At 37.8% G+C, this 18,500-nt stretch overlaps 2 protein-coding genes across 2 annotated transcripts; one reads left to right on the forward strand and one right to left on the reverse strand.

Annotated features, from left to right (window-relative positions):
- The first annotated feature begins 2,491 nt into the window (after positions 1 to 2,491).
- hypk (huntingtin interacting protein K) lies at positions 2,492 to 10,857 on the forward strand. Its single transcript, XM_056258900.1, has 4 exons — positions 2,492 to 2,689; positions 10,316 to 10,371; positions 10,483 to 10,534; positions 10,627 to 10,857. Exons 1-4 carry the CDS (start codon positions 2,528 to 2,530, stop codon positions 10,720 to 10,722), a joined length of 366 nt encoding a protein of 121 aa, XP_056114875.1. The 5' UTR covers positions 2,492 to 2,527; the 3' UTR covers positions 10,723 to 10,857.
- A 1,874-nt stretch (positions 10,858 to 12,731) lies between these two features.
- On the reverse strand, positions 12,732 to 17,849 carry mfap1 (microfibril associated protein 1). The gene is made up of 8 exons (XM_056259025.1): positions 17,636 to 17,849; positions 17,113 to 17,329; positions 16,877 to 17,009; positions 16,596 to 16,783; positions 14,108 to 14,377; positions 13,855 to 14,014; positions 13,686 to 13,775; positions 12,732 to 13,159 (listed from the first exon to the last, which is right to left on the reverse strand). The coding sequence occupies exons 1-8, from the start codon at positions 17,715 to 17,717 to the stop codon at positions 12,980 to 12,982; spliced, it is 1,320 nt and encodes a 439-aa protein (XP_056115000.1). The 5' UTR covers positions 17,718 to 17,849; the 3' UTR covers positions 12,732 to 12,979.
- Between the last annotated feature and the right edge of the window lie 651 nt (positions 17,850 to 18,500).

The following is an 18,500-nucleotide window of genomic DNA, read 5'->3' on the forward strand; positions in this document are numbered from 1 at the left end:
CTACAACAAACGGCTGGTAGGGACTACACGACATTCCTCCCCGGTTAGTGACATCACGAACACGTAGACTCACTGTATTCCGGACACTTTGCACAGTAAAACGTCCCGTAAGATATCAATCCGCAGAAAGATAAACCTGATTGGCTCGTCTGTCTCCGGGGACATGCCTTCTACATGTTCCAAAGTTTGATTGACACATTTTGGACTAATCATTTTGGAGAAATCTTGAAAAAACTGCCGGGAGACGCAGTGTCCAGATTACCGTGAGAACTCACGGTGTTCCGGACGGCTGAAAATTTCTACTCACTGTGTTTCGGACAGACAAGGAGGAGTCATTTCTAATGTAAAACACATACGTTTTTACCAACTATAAGTTGGTCAAATAATCATATTAATCTTCATAACTTTGTTTTATAAGTGTCTATACACTCTTTTAATCGACGATTGCTCATGTGAGCATTATATTCTAACGTTAACGTTATATTTAAGAGTTTTAAATATTTAAAATGTTTAAATCCCTTAAAAAAGTACAAATATTTGCAAATTGTAACTCATAATTATTTTATAAGACCATAAGAATGTTTTTTTGTTGTTGTCATTTTCTGGTGGGTGAACATGTGGTTTTAAGAGCTGTTTTCTACGGAGGAATTCTCCCCTCTTCCTTTTGTCCTGCCGGAAAACCTTCCCCCCCGCAATTTTCTGAACAGTCATTGGTGTACGTTAGAAACTCACGTTGATTTCTTTAAAACGACTGGCTCTGGAAACATAGGATTGGTCGGAATCGAAAGAGGAGGAGGCAAAGATGACATGGATATATATGCCGTGACCTGAAAGTTTTTATTTATAGAATTTGCGAGAAAAGGTCAAGTGTCCGGAATACCGTGATGTCCGGAATAAAGTGAGTCTACGTTACATAAACCTTACCCCCAGAACAAGATAGATTATCAAGACAGAATATGCTAATCAATGACTAAGATAACTACACATAAGCTACATAAATTCATCAACTAACCATTCAGAAATGTTGTCACTTCTTCTTGAGTCTCTCCATCTTTCTGACTCGGTTTGAACATAAAAGGCTAACGCCGCCTTCACACTGGCAGTTGAAATCAGCTCCGTAATACGCAATACGCCCCCAACGGACGTCGTACTACACAGTGAAAAGCGTCGGAAGCGGGTAGTGCTAGAACAAAAATGGCGGAGAGATTAGAAAGTTTGATTCTGTCAGTTCTGTATGATCTCTCTGATGAGGGTTATAGAGATATTAATAGGAAGGCTGCTGCGTGAGGAAAGTTGCTCAGGACGTTGACATGTCAGGTCGGCTAAAAAATGTGATATAGTGGTATAATTTATACCACTATATCATATTTAGTTCGATGTCTGCCTACAATTTAATTGTATTAACTGCCCTAATAACGTTAGCAAATCATGAAAATAAAAAATTACATGACAACTTAACTTTTAATAAAATAAATAATGATTTTATAACGATAAAAATTCAGGTTTGTTTATCAGTATCATAGCAACGCTAACTTCCGCTGGAATTGTCGGATAGGAACCGTCCGTAGCTTTTCGCAAGAGTTAAATTTTTTGAACGCATCCGGATGACCAACGGACACGGTTTTCTTCGCACCGCACTCGGTCGGACCCGTTTCGGACCCATTCGCATGCAGTCTGCGAATCTCCATAGGAAATGAATGACTTCCGGTCGTTTCGGAGCCGTATCGGAGATGATTTCAACTGCCAGTGTGAAGGCGGCGTAAAAGTTTTTGAAATTTTCAGTGCGTGTGGGAGGGAATCGGAGCTGCTGACACAGACAAGCTCTTGAAGCTCCGCCCTCTGTGCCAGCAGCTCATTTGCATTTAAAGGGACAGACACAAAAACGGCACGTTCTGCTCACCCTCAAAAAGTGAAAATTTTAACATGCTATATAAAAATATCTGTGGGGTATTTTGAGCTAAAACTTCACATACACACTCTGGGGACATCAGAGATTTATTTTACATCTTGTGAAAAGGGCATTATACCACCCCTTTAAAGATTACAAGGGTGTGTAAGAAAATAAAATAAAAATAATGTGCATGGAAAATTCATTTATAATAAATACTGCAATATTCCATAAAAAGGAAATTGATTTCACAGTGACTTTAAAAGATTGTGAGGGAAAAGAGGCCAACAAGCATACTTGAGGACTTTCATTTTGTAAAACAATAATAATAATTAAGAAATGGTTTCGCTGTTGATTTGTGTTTTAAAGTAGATTTTAAAAGATTTCTCCTATTTTGTTATTAAACCCATGTAGAGATTTACAGTTATAGAGAGTATTTCTATATTTCTACTTTGTTATTATAATTATTATATATTACACAAACAAACACAGTTTTAGAGAGTATTTCTACTTTGTTATTATAATTATTATATTACACACACACACACGCACACACACACACACACACACGTGTTACATGAATCTCAGTCCGGGTGGTTTCATAACTGTTTTGTGTTCCGGCTGCGTGTAGAAGCAAACATGGCGGCTGAGGGAGATGTGGATTTGGACCTGGAAGCTGATGAGAACTGCACGGGAAAACCAACAGAAAAGCCCCGAAAACATGACAGTGGAGCTGCTGATTTGGAAAGGGTTACCGACTATGCGGAGGAAAAAGAAATATCCAGCTCGAATTTGGAAACGGTGAGTTGACAGAAGTATCAGCAGCGAATGAAGATAACCTGGCTAGCTGAGCATGTGCGGCACGAGTGGACAGTAGATTTCTCTATTAACACCCATATAACTACCCAGCTAACAATGACCTGGCGGTCCACCAGCGTTTTTTGGGCGGCACAAAGTCAGCGGCTTGACACGGTCGGACCTCCGGCGGCACACCATTGGCAAAACGACCAATCTGAAAATGCGGTCGGTCCGCCAGCGTTTTTTGGGTGGCACGCCACCGGCGGCTTTCCGCGGCTGGGCCAACGTCGGCACACCAGTGGCAAGCCGATAGTCGGTCCAGTGTTGCTGAGCACTTACAGGACATCTTTAATTTATAAATGTATATTTATTTTTAATTTATTTTTTACAGTTAAAAAGAATCTGAAAGCACTGAATAAAAAAAATGTGAAACTGACATAGCTGCAAGTAGCTATATCAAAAGCAAAGTGTTGGTGGTATAAAAAACACTGCCTATAAGCATTTTTAGCACGCGTTCAAATGAAATATGGGGCTTGAGTGTTCGTAAAAACAATAATAAAAAGATCTGATATTATAAAAGTGCCACAATTGTCCCACTATCACGTGCTGGAGTGGTAATTTGCACCTATGAACGGGTCATATAACTTCAAAATAAGTTTTAAATTCATGATTTAATAATGAGATTTTTATTCAAGTAAGGTTCTAATTCTAGATGTATGTTTGTAAATGCTGCGTGACTTTGACGCGTTTTAATGGACGTGCGCGTGAATATTCGAGTCGCCTTAAAACACTGGAGCAGAGATGAGTTACCATGGAAACGGCGCAGGACGCGTCACCAGTGCAACAGACAAGCAGCAAAACTCCGACTCTCGCTGTTGATTTCACTGCTTTCAGGTGAGTTTAGTCCCTAAAATCACACAAATAATACACACAACTGTTCTTGACACTTCTCTTACTTGTAATTGACACGCTTCTGTTGAATATTTACTTTATAGAAATGGTTTACTGTCTTCGAGAAAGTCCGTTAGCATCTCAACCGTTTTCAGAAGAGGTAACGTTGTTAGGCTAACGTTATAGCTTGCTTTTGTTTATGAAGGTTTGGGCTTTTAATCACATCTTATGTGTAGATGAGAGGTTTTGATAGTTTTGTAAAGATTTTGCTTGGAAGTGAGCTAATTTATTTAACATAAACGTATGTATTTAACATAAAAGTGCTGTTAATCGATGACGTCACTTACACGACTGAAACTAGCTCAATGGTTAATAAATATTGATAAAAATTGTTCTGTGATTTCAGCAGCAACAAAATAATCCCTCTACAACAGAGGAAAAGTTCCACTACTTCAACATTTCTGAAGAAAGCTGCTGCTGGAGAAGTGGGAAACACAGGTGAAGTGAGGAAGCTCATTAAATAATCTCATATCATTTTTTTCACTATATTTTTCACCTATATCACCATGCATCTGTTCTCATTTTTTAAATTTCTCATATTTACATTTTTTATTTGTTTAATTTATTTTAAGGTTTTGACATCCAAATGTAAGTTACACTGTTTGAGCAATATTAACCCTCATTTTGTGTTTGGGTCATTTTGACCCAGAGAAGATTTTATTTTTCCCTAAAATACTAGTTAATGTCATTGCATTGGACTGAAACTTGGTGACTTTGTTCACAAAGGATATAATTAAGTTATATATCTATGCACAAACTGGTTTTAGTCTGCAGTGACCCTGTTTCAAAAGAATCTTTCTTTCATGTTCTTAGTTTCATCACAGTTTTCAGACAAAATATTATGACATTGTGTTTTGGGACTAAAATGTAAAAATATAGATGTTATAGAACAGACAGGGCCGGATTAACCATTAGGGCAACTGGGCACTTGCCCAGGGGCCCACGACATCTAAGGGGCCCTGGGCACCAGGGGCGGAGTGGCAATCGGGAGAGTCGGGAGTTTCCCCGGTGGGCCGGTAGTGTTTCGAGGCCGCGAGGGCCGGTCTGATAAAATGTATTTTAGAGAACGGAGCGTATATTTGCAGTAAGTGCCTGTCTTTTTAGCAAAAAGACGGCTGTCACGGAATAGCTGCAGTGGCGTAGGTCGTAACGCGTGAAGTGCTCAAAAGCAACTTTTGATGCGCTCGACCCGAGTTCGAATCCGCCTTTTGCCGAACTCTCTCTCCCTTTTCCCAACACATATGAGATGTAAAATGTATAACCTAACATAAAGGTCTCAAGCGTTATATTTTGCCAACGAACTAAAATCGAAACCATGATATGGCTTTGTGCCTTTATAAAACAGCATAAGACTTTAAGAATAGACATCCTTTGTGCTGCGTGATTTAAAGAGAAGTGCGCTCTTTGCTCACGCGATCAGCATGGTTATCTGGTGTTTTCTCCTAAATAAAAGCTCAAGGGTTTATTTCTTGCAAGTGAAGAAATTAGGACAAAAGTATTTTAATTTTCCTGTATTATAGTGTAATGTAGCCTAAAATATACTTTTGAAATATTCATTTTCATTTATATAGTACATTTTATAGGCTATATCGATTTTACGTCATAGGAATAATTATATAAATCATTATTACATTATTATAATAATTGTTTGGCATCCTAAAACACCAGTGATGATGTAATGTAGACTTAAGACTCTATATATCATAACTAAAAAGATGTTTGAGCCCTCTTTATTGTCCTGGTACAAATCAATGCTTTTTCTTTGTTCAATGAGCAGTTCATGGGTTGAAGCTAATTTTGATCTCTCAAAGAGCACGAGATTGATGCATTTAACCTTAAAATGTACAAAATTTTCTTGCGGGGGAGCATGCCCCCGAACCCCCCTACAGGCACAGAGGTCCACCCAACATAGTTTTATAAATTCCTATGGGAAAGAACAACCATTTATGAACTTTAATCCAGCATAGTACAAAGTTCCTACAGTAAAACTGTAAATGCAATATTAAAATGTCCTTGGACAAAATATACATTTGGCTTGCCTAAGGGGGGGCCTACAAGACATTGTGCCCAGGGGCCTCTGAACTCTTAATCCGGCCCTGAGCACAGACACATATAAATGCTTCACAGTGTCTTGCTTGGCATTCATTTTGTAGCAGCACAATGGCGAATAAGCTCTCTGTGCATGATGTTCTTCATCAGATCATTGATCGAGACACCAGTGAGGAGGAGGCGATGCAGGATGAATCTTGCAGTGAAGGAGCATTAGAAAGATGTTTTAGAAGAAGCCACCACTGAGCTAGAGACCTTGAAACCACTGATGAGCAGCATCTTCTGATGATGAGGGCCAGCTGATGCTACATTCTGGTCGAAAGATGTAAGTTTGTCCTGGTCTTCATCCCCACGAGGCAAGGTAGTTTTTCTTCTGAGATTCATCCTCACTAGAATCTCGATCAATGATCTGATGAAGAACATCATGCACAGAGAGCTTCTTCGCCATTGTGCTGCTACAAAATAAATGACAAGCAAGATACTGTGAATCATTTATATGTGTCTGTGCTATAACATCTATATCTGTAAATTTTCATCTTTTTCTGTGTGAGAACATCTAGTCCCAAAACACAATGTCATAATATTTAGTCTGAAAACTGTGATGAAACAAAGAACATGAAAGATTCTTTTGAAACAGGGTCACTGCAGACTAAAGCCAGTTTGCGTGTGTGTGTGTGTGTGTGTGTGTGTGTGTGTGTGTGTGTGTGTGTGTGTGTGTGTGAGTGTGAGAGTGTATGTCAGATAGATGAATGGATATTAGATGCAGTTCAGGGTAGGATCAAGTTTCTTTCTGTGGAAAAGAATGTGTAATACTCAAAATAGTTTGTGTGTTTTAATGTGTGTGTTTGTTTGGGAAGCGCGTTTGCATGTATCGACACATGCACAGATCCAAGGGCTCAATGTTTGCAAGCACACATGTACATATGTGTACATGAAGATGTTCATATTGTATTTAATATTTTCGAAATTATTTATAAATAATGCTTTTTTTACAAAGAAAATGAGATGCCTACTCTTAGATAAATGAGGCCTATGATTAATCAGATGCAAACAGAATTATAAAACCAGTACTAATTAAAAGAGAACAAGTTGACAAAAAGATTGAATCCAATATTGGGTGATAATATGCATAACAAGTGATTTATAAGCTATTTCTTTAAAGGCCGGTCATTTTTTACCAGGAACACCACAAGTGTTATAGGGGTTTGAACACAACATAATGGATAAGTAAACCTAAAAACATAAATTCTGTTATCCTAATTAAGAAATCATTTTCTGTATATTCTTTCTCTTTTCTGCAATTCACTTCTGCTGTAGCTTCTTTCCTTTTAATAAACCTGTTATTGTATAATATTGTTGGCTCTGTAACAAATGGTTTGTTGTGTTCCTAGATCTTCCATGCTGATGCCCTGCATCGTAGCAGAGTTGAGCTGATCATCATCTCTAAGGCACCATCAACCATACATGACTAGTAAGTAAAACTAAACCAAAGACAAATTTCCACTTGTGGACAAAGGAACTAAACTAAAACTTCAAACATACACTAATGTTAAACACACTAATGTTGTTGGTACAATTTTTTTATGTTTTGAAAGAAGTCTCTTATGCTCACCAAGACTGCATTTATTTAATTAAAAATACAGTAAAAACAATAATATTGTGAAATAATATTAAAACATTTAAATAATTGTTTTCTATGGAGAAGCATCAAATCATCCTTCAGAAATCATTCTAATATTATAATTTGATGAAACATTTATGATTATTATCAGTGTTGAAATCAGTTGTGCTTGTCATATCTTTTCTTCCTTAAGCAGTAATGACCACTGACGACTTGAATTACATAAAACTAACTGTTTACTGAAGTTTACGAACAGGATTACAAATGAATACAGCGCACACACATGGATGTCAATCTCATCACTCTTCTCTCTATTCTATCTGCGCGCTCTCGCCCCGATGCATTTTGGGTCGACTTTTCTTAAAGCTGAACAACCTTGTAAATGACAACACTGTTTCTGTTATTATTAAAGATAATTAATTAAACATTTCTATTCTAATTAATTCACAACAGTGCTGCTTCATATTTTTGTGTTTTTCAGGATTATTTGATGAATAGAAAGGAAAAAAGCAGCATTTATTTGAAACAGAAATCTTTACTCTCTCTTCTGGTCAATTTAATGCATCCTTGCTGAATAAAAATATGAATTTATTTAATTTTTTTAATTCTATTGAACCCAAACTTTTGAACAGTAGTATAAACTACCATTTACGTATGTTGGGTCTATTTAACAATTAATTCTGGAGAGAGAAAAAAGAAAATGGAATAAATTGTTACACTGGTTTACACAAAAATATTAATCAGCACAACTGTTTTTAACATTGATAATACTCAGAAATGTTTAGGACGTTTGCATTGTAATAATGTATGGTGTTCAAATATAAAAATGCTGACTCGTTAGTCATGTTTTCTCATTAAAATCAGACAAGTTCCTATTAATTCAATTGAATGTGAGGGAATAACTCTAGAATAACCTTCCTGATAATGTTTGGGGCCCAGAAACACAATCCTAATTTAAATCTAGATTAAAGACGCATCTCTTTATCCAAGCATTCAATTAACACATCTCATAATCTTGCACTATAAGACTATAAAATAGTAAAAAGTGCACATGATCATCTTTTGCCTGAAATATTACAGCAGGTATGCTAATCTTTCTCCTATTGTTTCCCTGTTTCTATCTCAGGATGCTCGGCAAGTTTACTAGATATTACAGCAGCTCCAGTTTGGATCCAGCCTCACTTGTGAAGACTTCTAATGACACCAACACTCTTGAAGACTTCAGATGATGACAACTATAGATGGACATAAAAAACTGCCAGATATTAACCTTATATTGCATTGGCCCGGTTTCACAGACAATCTGCAAACTTGCCCTTTTGAAATGTTGAAGGATAGCAAAAATTTGTCTGTTTAAAGCCTGGAACACACCAAGCCGACGCTGACGAACTAGCGCCGATGAAAGCCGACTGTGTTGTCGCCTCTCGTCGGGGTAAAAAGCTGCACTTGAACACACCGAGAGAACTACAGGCGACTGTCAGCTAGAATGCGCGTTCTGCGCCTGCGTGTAAATGAGACAATTAACTGTCTATTTCTGCAGATATATTCTCTATATTCGTCATTCAAAAAGGGAAACCGACGCTGTCGGCTGCAGATACACAAACCATAAACAAAGCAGTGTGTGCTTACCGTTCTGAATATCAATCCTGCTAAACACTTTCTTTATTCCACTCCGCTCGTGTTAATATTGAAATATTCAAAGAAGTTTTGACTTCTTTGCTCGCTGTTTTGCTATTATTCTCCTGCATTGACTCTTTCACTATGCTGAACAGCCAATCAGAGTTCTCTCTTTCACCGACGGCCCGACGCCGATTCAACATGTCGAATCGGCCGAAACAAAGCCGACGAGGACCAATTTCAGCCGACGGCACGGAACCGTGCGGAACACACCGAGGAAACTCAGTCGGACGACGCACAAAAACTGCCCGACGGCCGACCGTCGGCTTGGTGTGTTCCAGGCTTAACTGAACATGACTTTAAACTCATGACTTGTATCTTATGGACTTTACTTTGTTGCCAGAAGATGCTCTCCAGTGAGTAGCAGTCGCCTCTGGCTGATTAAATTATATTTTGTGATTGTAACCATGAACATGCATTTTCTGTAAAGCTTCTTTGAAACGATTTGTGTTGTGAAGAGCACTATATGGTTTTACTATGGTAAAACTATCAACCATGTTATTTTTTTTCAAAACCATGGTTCAACTAGTAATATTGCTGTAATAATTGCTGTAAAATTATGGTAACCATGACTATAACCATAGGTTTTTAAACCTTGGTTGTTGTGAAAATGCTGCAAATGCTGTGGTAAAACCATATGGTTAATTTTCATAAGGGTACTACAAATATACTTAAATTATCCTATAATGTACTTGACTAATAGTCACGTTGAGTAAAATAATCTGATAAATATAAATGTGTTGTTAATTTAATCTGTCCACTGAAAATTAATCTAATAAAAATATATTTGCAACTGCTATTGAGACTGGTGTACATTGCTTATTTTTTTTATCCATTATAGTGTAAGGCCATTTTGGTTAGCATGAGTAACTGATTATAAACCGTGGACCGACCGTGGTCCGCCAGAAAACACTTATTATAAACCAGCGGCACGATAGCGGACCACCGTCGGGAAAGCGGCGTCTGCCGCTGGAGGTCCGCTAGAATAACGATGAGCAAAACGCCAGTGATCCGCCGGCGGCGTCCGCCAGTGGGCCGCCGACTTTGCCACCGGTGGTCCACCACTGGACCGCTGGACTCATGTTAGCTGGGTATGGTGCATCCTCTGTAATTACACAAATTATGACAAAGTTTTAATATTATAATTTTTCAGCAGTAGACTGCTCAGCCGGCTTAGTTACTGTGTTACCAAGTGAGACCTACCCTTTCAAAATGATCATTAAAGCATTAATGTGTTCCTTAAAAGGAGATGCTCAAAAATCTTAAGTAATATGAAGAATACATGAGTTATGTTATGAATCTTAATGCGCATTTGACGTGCGTTTTTAAAGGCCATGTCCGTGATTGGAGACAGAAGATCCAGAGAGCAAAAGGCGAAACAGGAAAGGTGGGAAATTTTTATCCCTCATCATCTTGTTTCAACAATAAAATAAATATTTTAACAACAGAAGTTAATAAATGACCGCCACGACAATACTCCTTTCTATCACTTCCACAGAGAAAAAGAACTGGCCAAGGTAACAATAAAGAAGGAAGATGTGGAACTCATTGTAAGTATACAGAGGTGTATTTTTATGCGAGATTCATGAACCTGTTTACTTTAACATGGAAATGAAGAAACATGATAATGCCATCCTGACAGATGGGAGAGATGGAGATTCCCCGATCAGTGGCGGAGCGCAGTCTGAGAGAACACATGGGAAATGTGGTGGAGGCTTTGATTGCTCTGACCAATTGAGTGGATGAGACTGCTTTGAGATGTATGGACACATTGGACTGCCTCCTTCCTGCTCATGATCAACCCTTTTCACACTGTATTTAGTCTCTAATAAAGGAACTTTTTTTTTTTAACAGTCTTAAACGGTACAACTCACCTCTTTTCATTTCTAAGAAGCTCCAGCCTCCTTTTTGATAATGCATTCCAGATGAACCAATGAGATCATGGTTGCTGGACACTTTTTAAAGTCAAATTTAAGGCCTGAAGAAATAAAAATGAATACTGTACATTAGGGGTGTGCAATATTGACAAAAACCAATTATATTGTGATATTTCCAAGGTTTTGTTGATTATGTGTTTTTGTGCTGGTACCATGGCTGGTTTGGGCCTGTTGTTGACAGCTGACTCACGAAGATATTCATATTCTATGTGCTGGTCAGTTTACAGCAGTGACAGAAATTAACATTTTTATTAAGGGGCAATATTTGCCACCTTAAATTGATTTCCAGGGGCATTTTTATCTATATAAGGGCAATTTTTCTAAATGTATTAGAAGATGTATGCATCACCTTTTATGTCAAATTAAAACATTCAGATTAAATTATATTAGAATAATAACAGCATAGGGCTGTTACCAGTCAATTTAAATCATTATCAACAAAATCCATGTTTGCAATGCATCAGAAGTGGCATTAATATATTTACAATTGCATAAATAATGCTATGAGAATTCTATTATTCAATATTTTTTAAATAAAATTATTTCTAATTTTAACTTTTCAATTTAAGGGTATTTTAATTATGAAACTAAAACCGCCAGTAGGTGGCAGCAAGTCACTGTCTTAGAGTTGAGGGAGTCGATTTGTTCAAACGGTTGATTCATTCGGGAAAGAAGCAAGTGATGGGCCATTGCATCATTAATTAAAACTGATTCGTTCAAAACGCGGATTCAGTAAAAAAAAAACCACATCGCTGTTATTTGCAAGGTTCTGCTACGGTTTCATTTTTAAATTTTTGCCGGCGAAATAAAGGAACAAACAATATTGAGTCTAAAATGTAACTAACAATTTTAACTTATTGTTCATTTAACTGTTGTATAAAATAAATATCACATTTGCAATTGTGCTGGGGAAAACGGCACTCTTGCTCGTGATATTGTAATATAGCTACATAATATGAAACAAATATAAGACAAAAACTCATTCGGGAACTTACCTACAACTGCACACATCACGCAGTGAAAGCACGAGTGACACTTGCGATGTCAGCTCGCAGTGACTAGCACATCGTTAAAACAATGATTACAATATCATCATAACAATACATATTGCACAGGCCCCAGCACATAAAGAATAAACTGACAATTCAATTATCCATTTTCTCCTCCTGTTGCGCGTGCATGGGACAGACGTAATATGGTGCCGTAAATGAGGCGAATTGTCACGTGAACAAGATGTACGCTAATTAAATCGTTTTAAAGGAGCTGTATGTAAGATTGTGGCCAAAACCGGTACTGCAATCACTTTCAAATTACTGTAGAGCGGTGTATCCCCTCCCCCTCCCCCCTGACTCAAGATTGCCAGATCGGCTGCATTTTTTTATCCGACACGTGTGTAGCTGCAGCTGTGGTAACTAGAGCAGAGCTGGCAACCCGGATGGCGCAACACTACTGACTTCGTGAATGGACGATGGGTGGAGGGTGGAGCATCAGACCAAAACACAACATGACAACATCAACATCAGTTGAGGGCTGCAACTTCACTTTTTAAATGACAATATCCTGGCCAGACTACTGTTGTCAGTGATATAAGTATTTGAAATGAACATGATTTCTCAATGTCTAGTGACATATCAGGGCCATTTTATGATTAATTCAAATACATTTCTTACATACAGCTCCTTTAATTTGGTAAAGCATTCAGATATGTCAAAGTGTCATCCGAAATTTAAGTCCTCTCATAAATAAAAATGAGACTTTGTATGGCCTTAAATATTTCAAATCTAATTTAAGACTTAAGGAAACCTGGAGATCAGTGTCATAGTAATTTATTACCATAAAACAAAGTACATTTTTTTTCCCACTAGAAACAAAGAAACTAAAGAGTCCGCATTCTGTACACATGAAACATCTAGATGTACACAATCTAAATGCAATAAAGATTTAATGGATTTATGAGGTTTCTCCAACACTCGCATGTAAAATAAGGGTGATGTGGGTGGGGAGTTTAAAAGTGTCCTTGTTTGAGCTGAATTTGCTCTTCTAGCATAAATAACAGGATTATGTCTTCCTCTTATGCACTGTCGGCCGATCGAACACGTCCCTCACGCCCCCTGCCTTCTGTTTGAAGAACTTGCTGTTCTGAGCGCTCTCCTGAGCCCAGGCAGAATCAAATGAAGTGGTGTCCTGATCCACCAGATGTGTGTATTTGGTGCGTCCAGAACGTCCAAAGTTTTTGACCTACAAAATATATTGAATAATCAGTTTTATTAGTATAAACATGGATGCTAGACTACTAAAGTTATGGTCCCAAAATATGACAAAGCAGATTTGCTGGAAGGTACTACATTTAACTGCTAACTACTAAATTGAACAGACATTATCCCACATGATTTAGTCTGCTTTAACCACCTCTTTTTATTTTATTTTATTTTATACAATTGACCACAAACTCGCATTCCAATCTGCCTCTATCCAATCAACAATCTTTTCCTTTACGATAATCCTTTTCACTCAGATGTATGTCAGAATACATCAGAAAAGATCTGCCGCTACTTCCATTTCATTGCAACTTCGGATGTCAAAATCTGAGATCTGATTGGCAGTGGTACTAATTTCCAAAATCTGATTTTAAGTATTTAACATTGCGACCTTTGGAAAACTAACCCAACACCCAAAATAAACTGATCTGAGGAATAAACTATACAGCTATAGAATTACATTTATTTCTAAACCAGTATGATGGATTCAAATACATGGCACTGACCTGCATGACTTTGGGTAAGATTGTTTTGTTGAAATGGTCCTCAAGAGTTGGAGCACTAAAGTCTCTCCTGAAGACGTCTTGCTCTTCATCCTGCAGAAAAGATTAAATGTATATCAGACAAAACAACAAATGATGGTAATCTGGTAATGATGATCTGCTTATCACTCACCATGAAGAAAGCTCCTCTGTGATAATACTTCTGCAGAAACTTGTATTTGCCCTTTGATGCTTTGTTGGTGACAACTTTTCCATTTGTGCGCAGTTCTGCTCTGCGCTCTTCCTCGGTAAGACTGTGAAACCTCTCGATTTCTGCTTTCTCTTTCTCCATTCTGTAATTGAAAGAAATGCCATGTCAAATTTTGAATGACTTACTTTCTAAAAAATAATGTAATGTTTTTGTTGTGAAAATGATGAGTACTCACGCTTCTCTGCATTCTCTGTCCCTCTTAATACGCTTCAGTTCTCTCACTTTCCAGGCCTCATATTCCTCCTCTTCATTTTCTCCATCTGTGTCCAGAGCATCAAGAGCAGCCAGCGTACGTTTGTTCTCCTCAAACTCTTTCTTGGCCTCTTCCTCTACAATCTTCAGCGTGTAGCGGCGTCTCTCTTCAACTTGTTTTTTGGCTTCGACTTCCAGTTCTTTCTGTTTCTGCTCCTCTGCTTCTCGTTCTGCGACGGTCACCCTGTCCTTCCTGAAATGTCACATTGATGAACAATTTAAGTATCTATCAGTGTTGTGTAAATAATATTATAGTTTTCCTTCATATTTTGAATAAGCTTTTATTATATTTTCATTTATCAAGGGTCAACTGTCTAGCTTTATATTAATCTCAGTGTTAGACAGCACAAGATTAAAATAACATTCACCGGCACTGTAAAGCATGTAATGTAACAAGTGCCTGTTTGCTGAATAAAGAGACTTAAAGCCCCAATATACTTCAAGCGCAAATCGAAGAACGAACTGATGTGACGTCATTTCGAACAAAATCAGGCAAAAACAAACTTCGTTTGGCGTTCGAAAACACCTTTGTACTACCATCGGTCCGTTGCGATTACATAATAGGTAGGTGTGCGTGGAGGCTCCGCCTTCTTTCAAGTGAAAATCTTTTCCAGTAAATTTCTCCTCACGAGTTCGTTGCGATCAGACGTGATTTGCGAGTGAACAAACACACTGGAGAGCTGCTTTATAGAAAATGAAGTTGTACTTCTGACGAAACACTGACACTGTTTTACATGTTTAATATGGTAAAGCAAATTGATTTTAAAGGGGTCATTTAATGCCATTTGTGTACAAGTTAATATGAATGTTTAGGGTCTAAATGAAAACTTTGTAATATACTTTTATCAAAAATTCTCATTAGTATTGTAAGAAAACACTAATTTTACCTGATCAAAAACAGCTCTGTTTTCAGCACGCCGTTTCAGTGCATATGACTTTAAATGATAATGAGATTCGCTCACTCCGCCCCTCTGTTCTGTGGGGCGTTTTTAACACAACACATGTGGAGTGTTGCCTTGACAACAGTTGAGGGTATATTTTGGAGAAAGAATGGCAGCGGCAGTCTCTGAGGACACATCTGTGCAAACGTATCAGTTTGAACAGGAGTCGCACCGGGAACAAGATGACGGTCCCGAAGAAGTTCGACAATTAAGGCTCGAACAGGACGTTTCTGAATGGTTGGTTAACGTAATGTCACTTTGATCTATTTTTGTATGCACTGGCTGGGTAGAGTAGTGAGATACGAACGCTGTGTGTTTACTGATGTATACGTTAGTTCATTGACAGATTGACGTTACAACTAATGGTCATGAAACACTTTTTCCGCGATTTGCAAAGATTAATATAAAGGTTAATAAAACCTTACACTTACTTCTTCTGGAGGTGCAGAGGGAACATAAATAGTTGCTACCGATTCCTTTTTCAGGAGCAGCTTCTTAGCAAAACCAGCTTTATACTGACCCTCGTTTATAAAGAAGTCTGCGATAAATTATTCGCGCAAACATGAGAGCATTGACGTTGCTCGTGGGGAATATTCCCATCGAAAACAAAAAACTCAGCCACTGCGTCTTCAGCGGTTCGGATTTAGGAACATTAAAATGACTGTTCGTTATTACACCCAAGAACAGAACACCACAATCGCTTAGACGCCATTCTGCTCTAGCGTATCAACAATAGCGGACTATGATGATAGCTCGCTCAGGGCGGGTCTGTGTTGAAACACTGCTGTCAGTCAACAATTGTAGAAGGGGCGTCCGTTTTATTGACGTCACGCGGTCGAACGGGTCAATTTGAGGCAGGGAAAACATATAAGGAGATTAAAACAAAAACACTGGATGGATTTTTATCATTATATGATGGTTGTGTCCAGGCACTGCCAACACACATGTCAGTACAATCAACTTGTAAAAGTGCATGTACCATTATATGACCCCTTTAAGCAATCTATTGTATAAAGTGCTATACAAATAAACGTGACGTGACTTTACTAGAGTGCTAAATCGCAGAGCTCGTGCAAACATTCACATTGCTATAATCATCTGCTTTTCTTATACTTTATTTAAAATATTTGCAGTTCTCTCAATTTTCTTGTGTGTTTATTTTGTTATTGAGAGGAAAGCACACAGCACATATTTACATATTCATCTAAACGCCGCTCTCAGCAAAGTGGGCGGAGTCAGATGTTCGATATCAGTATATTGCTGCTCACGTATTTCGAACTTTGTTTTACCCCTAAACGAAGAACGAAAAATAACTTATAGAGAATAACTTCTTTTGGAGGGGAAATTCTGCTTTGTAGCTTTGCAGACCTTTTTCAAGCTCAAACGGCAACAATACACACATTGAATATGTAAAAAAAAAAAAAGCCATAATAGGTCCTTTTTAAGATTCATTTATATTAAGAAACTCACTTGCGAATGAACACCGGTTTCAACCGAGGCTCAGCTTCATCCTCACTGTCTGTGTATTCCTCATACTCTGACTCTGATTCAGACTCCTCACCGGACTTCCCCTCCTCCTCCACCTCCATGATCTCCATTTCCTCGTTCTTCTTCTCTTGTGCACGTTGACGCATCATTGCTCTCCTCCTCTCAATTTCCTATACAGAAGAAATAACACCACTTACTTGTAAACTCATTTAATGCATATTCAAGTCTTTGCTTTTCCTAAATATTTTGTTCAAGTGACCCACTTCATCATCAACTTCCTCCTCCTCTTCATCTTCGCTGCTCTCCTCTCGCTCAGGGTGCCAGGTTCCTTCATCCGAGTCCTCGCTGCTTTGAACAATCAGCTCTGGCTCTGCTATCTGCCTGTGTCTAGCAAGCCTGTGGAAGTCATAACAGTGCATTTCACATTAACACCAACCGGTCCTCAGTACAAGAATAATATATGAGAATAAAATGTTTTGCACAGATAAATCAGCTATACCTTTCTTCAACATCTTCGGAGACTCGATTCAAGAGACGTCGAAGACGAGGATCAGATTTTTCCTCCTCTTCAACTTCCATTTCTGCCTCAGCCTCTTTGCCTTTCTTAACAAACTGGAAATCCTCCTCTTCTTCATCGGAGGACTCCATTGGGGCATAATCTGGACGCTTACCTGACACATATCGCTTCACCTTCACCTTCTCCATAGAAAGCTCACCTGAAATTAAATAAAAACAAAACAATGATGATATTGTCATAAGCTGTGTGTCAAGTTATTAAAAAAAGTTAAAAAGTGCTTTTCGCGTCATCTTCTCTCAGACATGAGTAACATTTAGAGCATGTTCCCACAACCACCACTAGACTCAATATACGAAAATACTCAGAATACGGGACAAGATTCATCCAAACCAATCTAATTACAGTGGTTTTATTATGTTTGAGACGAAGATTTCCATTATAATGATTTCGTACATGACATGCTAATAGTCAAAGCAAACTGCTTCTCAGTTTCTCCGAAAAATACCTTTTTCATTGCGGATCGGCACAGCTCCTGCCGTCGACTGAATCGGCGGCTGCTTGGAATTTAATGCATTTGGTCCTGACATTTTGGACAGTTCAAGTGTGTCCCTTTACACTTGAAGAATACACGGTCGATGAAAGTCTGCGTAAAAATCCTGTTTACAGTTCTTTATCCACTAACATGGACGTCCCGGAAATATGACGGTAACTGGCGGACGTAAAGTTCCCCCGCGGAAACACTGACCTTTTTAGTAGTTCCTACCTTCAATCACTTTTAATATTCAACGACGCTTTATTATTAATTTTCACCTGTCCTTTTCTTTTGGTGGTGACTGATAAGTTATCAGATGTATAATAATAATCAGATAAAAGTGATGCATTTTTAAAATATAATTTTTATACATATTTATATTGATATCAACTTTTATTTATTCTTTATCGAACAACTACTATGGAAACCAGTTACATTTTACAGCTGTTTTTTTTTATCCTAAAATAATACAGTAATTATACTCTCCTCTTGCTCAAATTAATATCTCCTTCAAACAGTGTTAGAAGCTTTTAGGATTGTTTAATCATCTTATTATTATTATTTTAAAAACCACTGTGGTGGTTTATTCCAAAGGTACCAAGCCTAAACGACTCTTGTACAGTTTTATTGTAGAAACAATAACTGTAAATTTATATTTATATTAAATGTATATACTCTAAACTATATGTTTACCTAGATACTTTTTTGGGGGGGGGGAAAAATCTTATATTTTATTATTCATATTGATACATTTCTGAAATAATACACAACACTTATCACATTTAACAAAACTTTAATTAAATTGCATAACTGTGCATGTATTGTACACTTATTATTA

Source organism: Rhinichthys klamathensis, unplaced genomic scaffold (assembly GCF_029890125.1).
Source record: "Rhinichthys klamathensis goyatoka isolate OS25496 unplaced genomic scaffold, OSU_Roscu_1.1 h1tg000161l_1, whole genome shotgun sequence".
In the NCBI taxonomy this organism is placed as follows: domain Eukaryota; kingdom Metazoa; phylum Chordata; class Actinopteri; order Cypriniformes; family Leuciscidae; genus Rhinichthys; species Rhinichthys klamathensis.